The 9,762-nt window shown below is 41.4% G+C and overlaps 1 protein-coding gene across 2 annotated transcripts; it reads left to right on the top strand.

Moving 5' to 3' along the window:
• The first annotated feature begins 1,212 nt into the window (after positions 1-1,212).
• Positions 1,213-8,748, top strand: LOC133924526 (sister chromatid cohesion protein PDS5 homolog C-like). 2 transcript variants are annotated; one of them, XM_062370105.1, is made up of 14 exons: positions 1,213-1,708; positions 2,805-3,008; positions 3,083-3,264; positions 3,783-3,909; positions 3,988-4,173; positions 4,752-4,802; positions 4,883-5,650; positions 6,097-6,189; positions 6,277-6,359; positions 6,714-6,765; positions 6,964-7,032; positions 7,102-7,136; positions 7,754-7,825; positions 7,916-8,748. In XM_062370105.1, the coding sequence occupies exons 1-14, from the start codon at positions 1,568-1,570 to the stop codon at positions 8,355-8,357; spliced, it is 2,505 nt and encodes an 834-aa protein (XP_062226089.1). In that variant the 5' UTR covers positions 1,213-1,567; the 3' UTR covers positions 8,358-8,748. The 2 variants fall into 2 exon arrangements, with proteins under 2 accessions (XP_062226089.1, XP_062226088.1); XM_062370104.1 differs by having other exon boundaries at positions 1,214-1,708; positions 7,910-8,748.
• Positions 8,749-9,762: the final 1,014 nt, after the last annotated feature.

Below are 9,762 nucleotides of genomic sequence, written 5' to 3'. Positions count from 1 at the left end.
ATGGGGAAATATTGTAAGGGTTTCAGAAAAAGAGTTAGTGAAGAGCACAAGGCTAGTAGAGGTGAGATTCTTTTAGCCGAAAGATGGTGGTTGTGATGGCAGTTGTAACACAACTTATGCTCAATTCCCCCTTTCTATTTTTTTCTCAATCTCCATTTCATTTTCTATTATTATTGTGCCCCCTGTTCAGCCTGGTTTAGACTTAATGACAATATGTTTTTATTCATGCTAGTTTTTTTTCATTTAAGTATACTAAAATTGCTTGCGAAATAAATAAGAAGTTTGCAAATGGTTGGAGATGAGATATTAGATTGTGAATCTGCAGGATCTAGGAAATATATCCAACAGTTTTGTTCAGTAATATTCTATAAATCTTTGGAAGATTTGAGACAATAATATCAATAAATGAATAATTCAAAGCCTTTATTAGAATGAAATCAAATCTTTGAATTATTCCACAAATCAAATCTTTAGATGTTTGGGGCTTATGCACGGCTTTACCCAAGACACCTAAAGCCTTTAGCTTATTCAAAACCTCTCTTAGAATGAATTACTCATGCAAAAGGGACATGGTATAAATCAAAACCATCACAATTCTTTTTTCATGTCTCTTATCTATACATGATTATGCAAGATCGCTTGCAAAAGGTTGGAGATGAGATATTAGATTGTGAATTTGCAGCATCTAGGAAATATATCTAACGACTTTATTGGACTAATATTCTGTAAATCTTTGGTAGATTTGAGACAATAATATCAATAAATGAATCATTCAAAGCCTTTATTAGAATGAAACCAAATCTTTGAATTATTCCATAAATCAAATCTTTGGGTGTTTGGGGCTTATGCACGGCTTTACCTTAGACACCTAAAGCCTTTAGCTTATTCAAAAGCTTTCTTAGAATGAAATACTCGTGCAAAAGGGACACGGTATAAACCAAAACCATCACAATTCTCTTTCCATACCTCCTATCCTATACATGATTATGCAAGATCCGTTGCAAAAAGAGCCTCTCATGTAAACTCTGAACATTGTCATCACGTTCACATTTAACCTTTTGCAAACCAAAAATAGAAAATAATTCGGAAGAGCCCCTTGTGTAAACCCTAGCCCCTGCAATTGGAGGATTCACATTGAACATTTTTCGAACAAAAAAAATTGGCGCATTTGCTCGAATCAGGCAAGTATTAAAGCCCACCTGCCGCCAAGTTTTGCCCTCTCCATCTTTGAATTTGAAACCGGATCCATCACCTCCTCTCTCGAAGGCATTTTTGGCATACAGGTGGGAAGGGCCTGGCTCAAAGCTGTGGCACAACAGCTCATCCCCCGCTAAACCCCAGGCCAGACCAGATGTTTCCGTTGCTCGATTCGAACGGCGGCGAGGTGGGGTGAAAATTTGGAAGGAGGGAAGGGGCGGGTGCGAACGCGGAACGCGTGCTCCCCGTCGCTGCCTGCCACCGGCGCCCCCTCGTCGGCTATAAAACCCTCCCTCCCCGTCGCAGCTGCCACCTCGCCGAAACCCTAGCCGCCGCTTCTCCTAGCTTGGTCTCCCCCTGCTCCCCGACTATGGCGGACGACGCGCCGCCTGCAGCCCCTGTGATGACGCCGGCGGAAGTGCAGGATGAGGCCGAGCGACGGATGCGCGACATCGGCCAGCGCTTCGGCGAGCTCCCTCAGGACAGCGACGAGTTGCTCCGGTTACTTCAGGTGAGCGCCGGCCCCCTCACACCCTTTGCTTTCGCCCTAGCTATCGTCTCTGTTCTTGCTGTACTCGTCAATCGGGCGTGTGATTTTGATTAGGTTGGCGTAGACATGTTGCTTGGATAGTCATCGTTTAGTTTTTTTTTTTTTTGGGTGGTAGTGGTGGTGTTGATTAGAGTTGGAATTCTTGTTGTACTCGTCAATCGGGCTTAGGTTCCCCCATATATGGGGCTTGACTTGCAATTGTTTAGGTTTTTTGGGGGTTCTGTATGAAGTTTGTTTCAGCTGGTTGTTCATCTAGCTTAAGATTGGAAAAAAGGTTGCTGTTTGATTGATTAGAGTTGGAATTCTTGTTGTACTTACCAATCTGGCGTGAGGTTCCGAGTAGGTTCCCACAGAGATGGATCTAGACTTGCAATTGTTTAGGTTTTTTGGGGATTATATACTAACTTTGCCCTATCCAGTTGCTCATCTAGCTTAGGATTAGATAAAAGGTTTGCCATTTTGATTGATTAGAGTTGTAATTCTTGTTGTACTTACCGATCTGGTGTGCGATTTCGAGTAGGTTCCCACAGAGATGGATTCTCACAGAGATGGATCCAGGCCTGCGGGTGTTTTAGGTTTTTTGGGGATTGTATACTAACTCTGCCCTATCCAGTTGCTCATCTAGCTTAGGATTGGAGAAAAGGTTTGCCATTTTGATTGATTAGAATTGTAACTCTTGTTGTACTTGCCAATCTGGCGTGCGGTTTCAAGTAGACACAGAGGTGGATCTCACCTAGATGGATCTAGACTTGCAGTCGTTTAGGTTTTTGGGGGATTGTTTGCAAAGTCTACCCTAGCTGGTTGCTCATCTAGCTTAGGATTGGAGAAAAGTTTTGCTCTTTTGATTGATTAGAGTTGGAATTCTTGTTGTACTTACCAATCTGGCGTGCGGTTTCGAGTAGGTTCCCACATAGATGGATCTAGACTTGCAGTCGTTTAGGTTTTTTGGGGATTGTATAGAAGTCTGCCCTAGCTGGTTGCTCATCTAGCTTATTATTTGAGAACAGGTTTGCTCTTTTGATTTATTAGAGTTTGAACTGCTCGTTCGTTTCTGCAGGAAGCGGATACCTGGTTGGTCAGGGTGCTCCAGGCCCCGCCCGAGGGCATGCTCAACACTCTTCGCCCCACCATGTCTGCTTTGATTACAAAGGAGCTACTGGAGCACCCAGATCCAGACATCAAGGTTGCTGTTACCTCTTGCTTAACTGAAGTTACCAGGATCACCGCTCCAGAGGCACCCTATGATGATGACATCATGAAGGTGATGTGTTGCCCCTCTCAGGATGAAATGGTGGTGTCTTTATGTACTGACATTTGTTCCTTGCCTGATTCCAGGATGTCTTTAAGAGAATTGTGGAAACTTTTGCTGACTTGGATGATATGGACAGCCCCTCCTTTGCAAGGAGGGCTTCGATCCTTGAATCTGTTGCAACGACCCGGTGTTGTGCCCTGATGTTGGATCTTGACTTGGACCATCTGGCAGTCGACATGTTCCGTAATCTATTCAAAGCCATCTCGTATGAAACTTCTCCCACATTTATTTTGTATCATATTTTCTTCATACACTGAGTGTGTCATTTTTTTAAAGTTCTGTAAATTGGATTAAGGTGATAATGTTATTGTGGCCCCCTTTTGATTGACTAAAGTTGAAGTTGCTCGCTGATTGGATTTAGTTTATGCTGATTATGTTGTTCCTGTATATATTCCTGTTGTGTGTGTGCAATATGCATATTTGTGTTCTGCTTATCTTCTGTTAATATACACCGAGCGTGTCGTTTTTTAAAGTTCTGTCAGATGGATTAGGGTGATAGTGCAGTTATGGCCTCCTTTTGATTGATTAGAGTTGGAATTGCTCATTGATTGGATTACATTTATGATGGTTATGGTTATAGACTGCATGTGTATGTTCCTGTATATGTTCCCCTTGAATGTGCGAGCGCGCGTGTGCTGAGTGCATATGTGTGTTCTGCTTATGTTCTATTAAAGCATTAAGTTTGTTTCTCATCTCACTCATTCCCTTTTTGATTTATTTCAGCCTGGATCATTCAGAAAACATCAACTGTTGTATGGAAAACATAATGGTTTTTGTAATTGAGGAGAGTGACAATGTCCCTCCAGAACTGGCATCATGCCTGCTCCAAAACCTTAAAAAGGAAGCACAGGTAAGTTTATCCATATGTTGTTGCATTAACAACATAGTTCTCATCATCTTCACTAACATTTTCAACTTGACTTTCCAGGAAACTCTTCCGGCAGCTTTTGGACTTGCAGAGCGGGTAGTAGGTCATTGCAAAGACAGGTTAAAACAAGTGTTTATTGAGTTGCTTAAAGATACTCCCTTAGATGAGTACAGCAACATTGTTGCATTGCTGTGCCAAGATGCTTCAGATGCCATAGAAAACAACAATGCAGATGTGTCTGCAAAGGTTAGTTAAAATACCTACAAATTACATGTTCAATTTAAGGATCGGTGCGTACATGTTAGAAATTTGTTCGTCTAAGTAGATGTGTGTTCAAATGAGCAAGGCAGCTCGCCTGTATATTTCTTGTTTAATGGGTGATACTTCTTCTGTTATTGAGATACTGGTAGGAGAGGGACATGGGACATATACTGTTTTGACAGGCATTTATTGTTGATTATATGTAGGATCTAGTGTATCTTAGGTTGAAGTCCAGCAGGTCATCCCTCGAAAAGGGGATATGGTCTGAATTTTGAAACCTTGCAGATTGGAGCGGGGGGCGACCAAAATATATCAAATGTGAATTATTAAAGAAACATTTTTGTTACGTACTAGTTCCTTCGCATTATTCAACATTATTTTGTGCATTGGTAATATGTTTTATGGTATGCATGGTCACATTGGTATCTGGGTAGTGTCAATAGCATGATCCACTATTGTTTGTAATGCATATTCTCTCCTTGATATTATATTACTAAGATTAGTTCTTTTTTTGGTATTATATTCAACTGCGTACTAACTTACTCTGAATTCTTGTTGTGCAGGCAGCTGAAGGTAAAATATGTGAGAGGTCTGTTTCTGACGAGTCACCTCAGGTATGCTGCTACAGTTGTTCAGTATCTGGAGTTCTAGAAAGTAAGGTAGCAACCACAACTTTATGTTTCTCGTGTTTCAGGAAACTTCAAAGTTAGAGCAAGATGTGAATTGCGCAGGACAAGACGGTACTTGCCCAAGCAGTATTCCTACAGCTGCCATTAGCAACGGTGGTGCTCCAGTTGACAATGTCAAGTCCACAGATGGACCAGCTTCTGAACAGAAGCCTGAACTGCCTTCTGGTGATGAGCAGGCCAAAATTTCTGATCAACTGATATCTGGTGACAAAGAAGTGTTAGAGCAGGCCAAAATTTCTGATCAACTGATATCTGGTGACAAAGAAATGTCAGAACCAGTCATCACAGAACCTGAAAAGTCATATGATCTCAGTTTAAAGAAAAGTCACAGGCTTGATTCTTCCACTGTATCTGAGATTACCGAACATCCTAAGGTTGTTAAAGACAATGAGAGTCTTGTTGCATCTGGAGAGTTATGCCCAGAGACAAATGATGGTGATGATAAGCAGCTGACAGAGACTGGCAATAGAGCTGCTGATGATGCTAAGTCTGCTGTGGTTAAACCAAAGCGAGGCCGGCCTCCTGCAGCAAAGTCGCAGGAGAAAAAGCCTTCTGGAAATAAACAAGGATCAGACCTAGAACCCAAAAGGCTTGACCTTGTTAGTGATTCTGGACGAAGAGTTACAAGGCAGATGACTAAAATTGATGCCAAGTCTCCTTCAACAAAGGTTGCTGAAAGAGAATCTTGGAAGAAGCAGCAGAAAGCCAATTTGAAGCTGAAGAAAGAAGACCCCTTCTCTGATGAAGACGATGATGAAGATACCAGTTTGAAGGTAATTTTCTTGTTCCCAGTAGACTATAATACCTGTATTGAATTGCTTTCTTTTCATGTCAGTCATGCCTGCATATCATTTTCTGAAGGTCTGATTTCTTTTGTGGCTATTTGTGGTTCCATTGTTACGTGATTTTTCTGTTCTAATCCGGCTGCATGGTTAGTAGGGGGGCTTGTAACTCATTGTAATTTTCAAATGTGTAGCTTCTATTGCCTTCGGTTGAAGGTCGTCATTTTTTTGAACTCTGTCTAACTGCTATGGTTTTCTAATTGGTGATGGCATTCCATAGTCAAATATGTTCCTAATTACAGTGGAAGTTTTTGGAGATTCAGTTGCACTTAACAAATATTGATTCTAATGCGGCTGCAATGACAGTTTTTTGCATGCTTTGATAATTTGATCTGGTCTTCCACAACGACTAATCTTTATTAATAACAATTAAGCAGGAAATGGTGTCGGCAAGCAAGACCGATAAAACAAAAGGTCAACAAGAGGACGGTGGAGGGTCAAAAAGGAAACGTCCGCAGGAAGCTGAAGAGGTATGTATAGCTGATTACAGACGATGCATTGTCTTGTTTGACTTGATTTTTCTTTCAGTTTGTCATCTTTTTCCATTTTTTTTGCAGGCCCCACTGTCAAAGAAAAACAACATTCTTGATGAAAACCTTGTTGGCTCAAGAATTAAAGTTTGGTGGCCTGATGACAAAATGTAAGCGTGGTGATCATCATTTGTGTTCTTATATGCAGAGTATTCTTAACATGGTTAATATAGAGCTCTTAATGCCCCGATGCTTCATTGACTGTATTTTAGTACAGACCACTTTTTTTTGTTACATTATGCATTTTACTATTTTCTCAAAGGCTTCTAAGTCACTTGTCCCCCCCCCCCCCCCCGGGGAATATATAGGTCAATAGTTCCTTCAGGTTAGAGCTATACACCAATTGTTTATTTATCTTTCCTTGAATCTTCTTTATGATAACTATGCATAGAATATGCTATTTGCTCCACGAGTTATGCTGTCATGTTGTTTGGATGGGTTTGAAACTGTTTCTTGCCTTGCAGGTTCTATGATGGTGTTGTTAAATCATTTGATGCGTCTTCAAAAAAACACAAGGTGCGCATTCATACACAGGCTTTATCTTCAGTTCTGCATGCTTCACTTATTACTCTGTCTGCCTGAACTCTGAAACACTACTGGTTATTATAGTTCTTTTTTTTCCTTAAGAAAATGGTTGCTTTGGACAAAAAGGCTTTGTTGTTGCTGTAAGAAAATGGTTCCTTGACATTTGGACACTTTCTTGTTCTTAATCAGGTTGCCTATGATGATGGTGATGTTGAGGTACTACTGCTCAAGAACGAGAAGTGGGAATTCATTACGGAGGTATGTTCATGAAGCTTGATGCAGTTATATCCTCCTTTGTTCCTTTCTAATTCGTCCACTATCTTGCAGGAGCAAAACAGCGATCCTGATGCGGCATCTGATACGTAAGCAAGACATTCTATTTTCCACATTCTATGTATTCAATGTTTATATGACAATGTAATTATGCCAGAACTTTAAAACAATGTCTCATGATGATTCCTACACAACTGCAGTCTTCCCTACCTCATATGTTAAGAAGTGTCTTGTACTCAAGTTGCTTGAAGTAGCTTCTTAACATATGAAGTAGGGTTACTAAACTTAAAACTAAACAAAGCAGCCGTAGCATGCATGTGCTTTATTTTTCTAAGCACCAATATTTGTCTTTCATGATAAGCTTTGGGTGAAGCCCTTAATTGTGCCTGTCTCTTTATCTCCAATTTAACTTTTCTAGCATGCCTCTTCAGGACAACCGAAATAGATTGTTCTTTTGTAAATTTCTTGTCTTGTAGCTAATTTAGCTGTGGCTTGCAAATTGGAATTCGGAAGTTGATTTGTTTATAGTTTTGCTTTTTACTATGCATCTGCATATTTACTTTCCAAGTCCATTGATCAACTTTTGGCTCTTTTATTCCTGTTTCTTTCCCCTACTGTACTAGACCAAGGTTATCTGATACCCCACTCCAGTCCTGTTCAAAAGGTGTCATTTATTTAGTTATGTGTTACTGCTTGTTTCAACCAGGCCACGCGGCAAAAGCGGTCAAGGGATTTTGCGCCAGCAAACGAAGGAAGGGAAGACAGGAACACCTAAAAGGTAAGTGTTTGATATGGATGTATCATCTTGATGCATCATGAACACTGTAGCTTATGTGAAACTAATAATCTGTTTTCTGCATAGTGGCAGTGATAGTAGGGATCCTCCCAAGAAGAGGGGACGTCCAAAAGGTGTGCGCTCCAGCAATAGCCCTGTGACTTCAGCCAGACTGAAGGGAAAAAGTGTGGAGAAGGATATTCAAGAGACACCTAAAACTGGCAGTAACCTTAAGAAGGAAGGTGCAAGGCCCTCTCGATCCACTGGCAAGACTAGGGATGGTGTAGTCATGGCAAGCAACAAAAATGAGGTTGGTGGCACCAGAAGTGCTGAAAAATCAAAAGATGAGGCTGGCAATGAAGACCAGGATTCAAAAGATGAAGTGAAATCCAGTGAAGCTATTGATGGATCCAAGACAAATGGTCTTTCAACCAAAAGGAAGCCAAAGGCAAAAGAAGGTGACTCATCAGAGGAGGAGCAGGGGTCTGCTAAAGCTTCTATTGGAAAGAAGCGCAGAAGAAAGAACCACAAGTAGATGCTCTGAGCTGTGCAGCTCTTACTCAGGGGATTCCAACCCCTTACAGTCTCAAGATGTTGGCTTGAGGCATGCCATGTCTGGCTTCTATTCCTTGGACCGGTTGCCTGCTTAATGCTGTGGTGATTGACATCATGAAGCAGCTACTAGTTGTATCAGTCTTAAACTCTCAATAGCAGCTATAATGTTAGGCGTTACTTTTTTTTCTCCTTGCCATTGGCTGTGAAGCCTCTGGCGAAAATGGATTCTATGCTTGCTGTGGTTCAAGCTTTCTTGTTACTAGATTGTAATGTAGTTGGGTTAACCTTCTGCCGAACAAAAAAATTGGTCGCCCAGGCTATTTAAGAAGTTAATTTTGCAAAAGAAAGGAGCTCCAAATTTCATAGCATCACTGTTCTGTGCCTTGTGCGTTTGTGTTAAAAAGTTTTTCGATTTTTTCCTTCTTCTTTTTTTTATCTGTTCAGGCATGTAACCCGTTGCTAGTTATCTCATTCTGCTGATTTCAGGTGCAAACTATAAGTTGGTCGTGATTCTCTTAGCTCAAGTTTGCTCTCCACTTGGTTTGTGCCTCTGTGGGCTGTAATAGCCACCGGTACCTTCTCCTGAAATTTATGTTACTGTGAGTTGATTGGAGCTGTTTTTTTAGAACTGATTGTAACAGTATGCAGCATCGTCTATCATGCAGAGCGGAGATGAAGCCTCCCTTCAAAAAAATTTCAACACCATTCTGAAGTCCTCTTGCAGCATGCTGCCTTGTCATTGTTACTTTCTCGTTCAGCTCTTGTTGATTGTGGCTGCTACTCTTTATACACAGACTACCTGCTGTCCGTGTTCCATGGTTTTGTTTTATCCATAAGCATTTGTCCAGATGGGGATACCAGGATATCTGTTCATGAACTGCATTCTGTTTGTGACCGCACTGGTTTGGTGTTTTATATTGTGCAGTACTTCTGGTATACTCGTACACCAAGCAGGATGGAGTTTGTTTTGTCCTGCCATGGCCGGTTTTTGTGTATGCCCTGAGCCCCTCATAATGGTTGACCATCGAAGTATTCTCGTCCATAGGCTTGTATACTGCTGGTACGTGGTAACATTTACTAGTTGTATCTAGTATGTATGCTCATACGTAATGTACGGACCTCAGCCGTTCGGCACCTTCCTCGCTGCACCGCCTCGTTCCCAGTTCCAGTGGCGGAGCTTCAAGGAAATTGTTGAGGGGGCAAACAATTGAAACATCATTGATTTGAGTATTTTGGTTACTATTTAAGTTGTGAGAATTAGTGTTTCCTTTGTAAATCAGTAGAGGAAGGAGGGGCCATAAAGAAGCTCCGCCATTGCTCGTTCCGGCCAGTGCAACGGTGCCGGGAGCCTGGAACAGTGGAACCCGCGCCAAAAGCCACGAAAG

Source organism: Phragmites australis, chromosome 7 (assembly GCF_958298935.1).
Source record: "Phragmites australis chromosome 7, lpPhrAust1.1, whole genome shotgun sequence".
Lineage (NCBI taxonomy): Eukaryota > Viridiplantae > Streptophyta > Magnoliopsida > Poales > Poaceae > Phragmites > Phragmites australis.
This window is presented reverse-complemented; position numbering and strand designations above follow the sequence as displayed.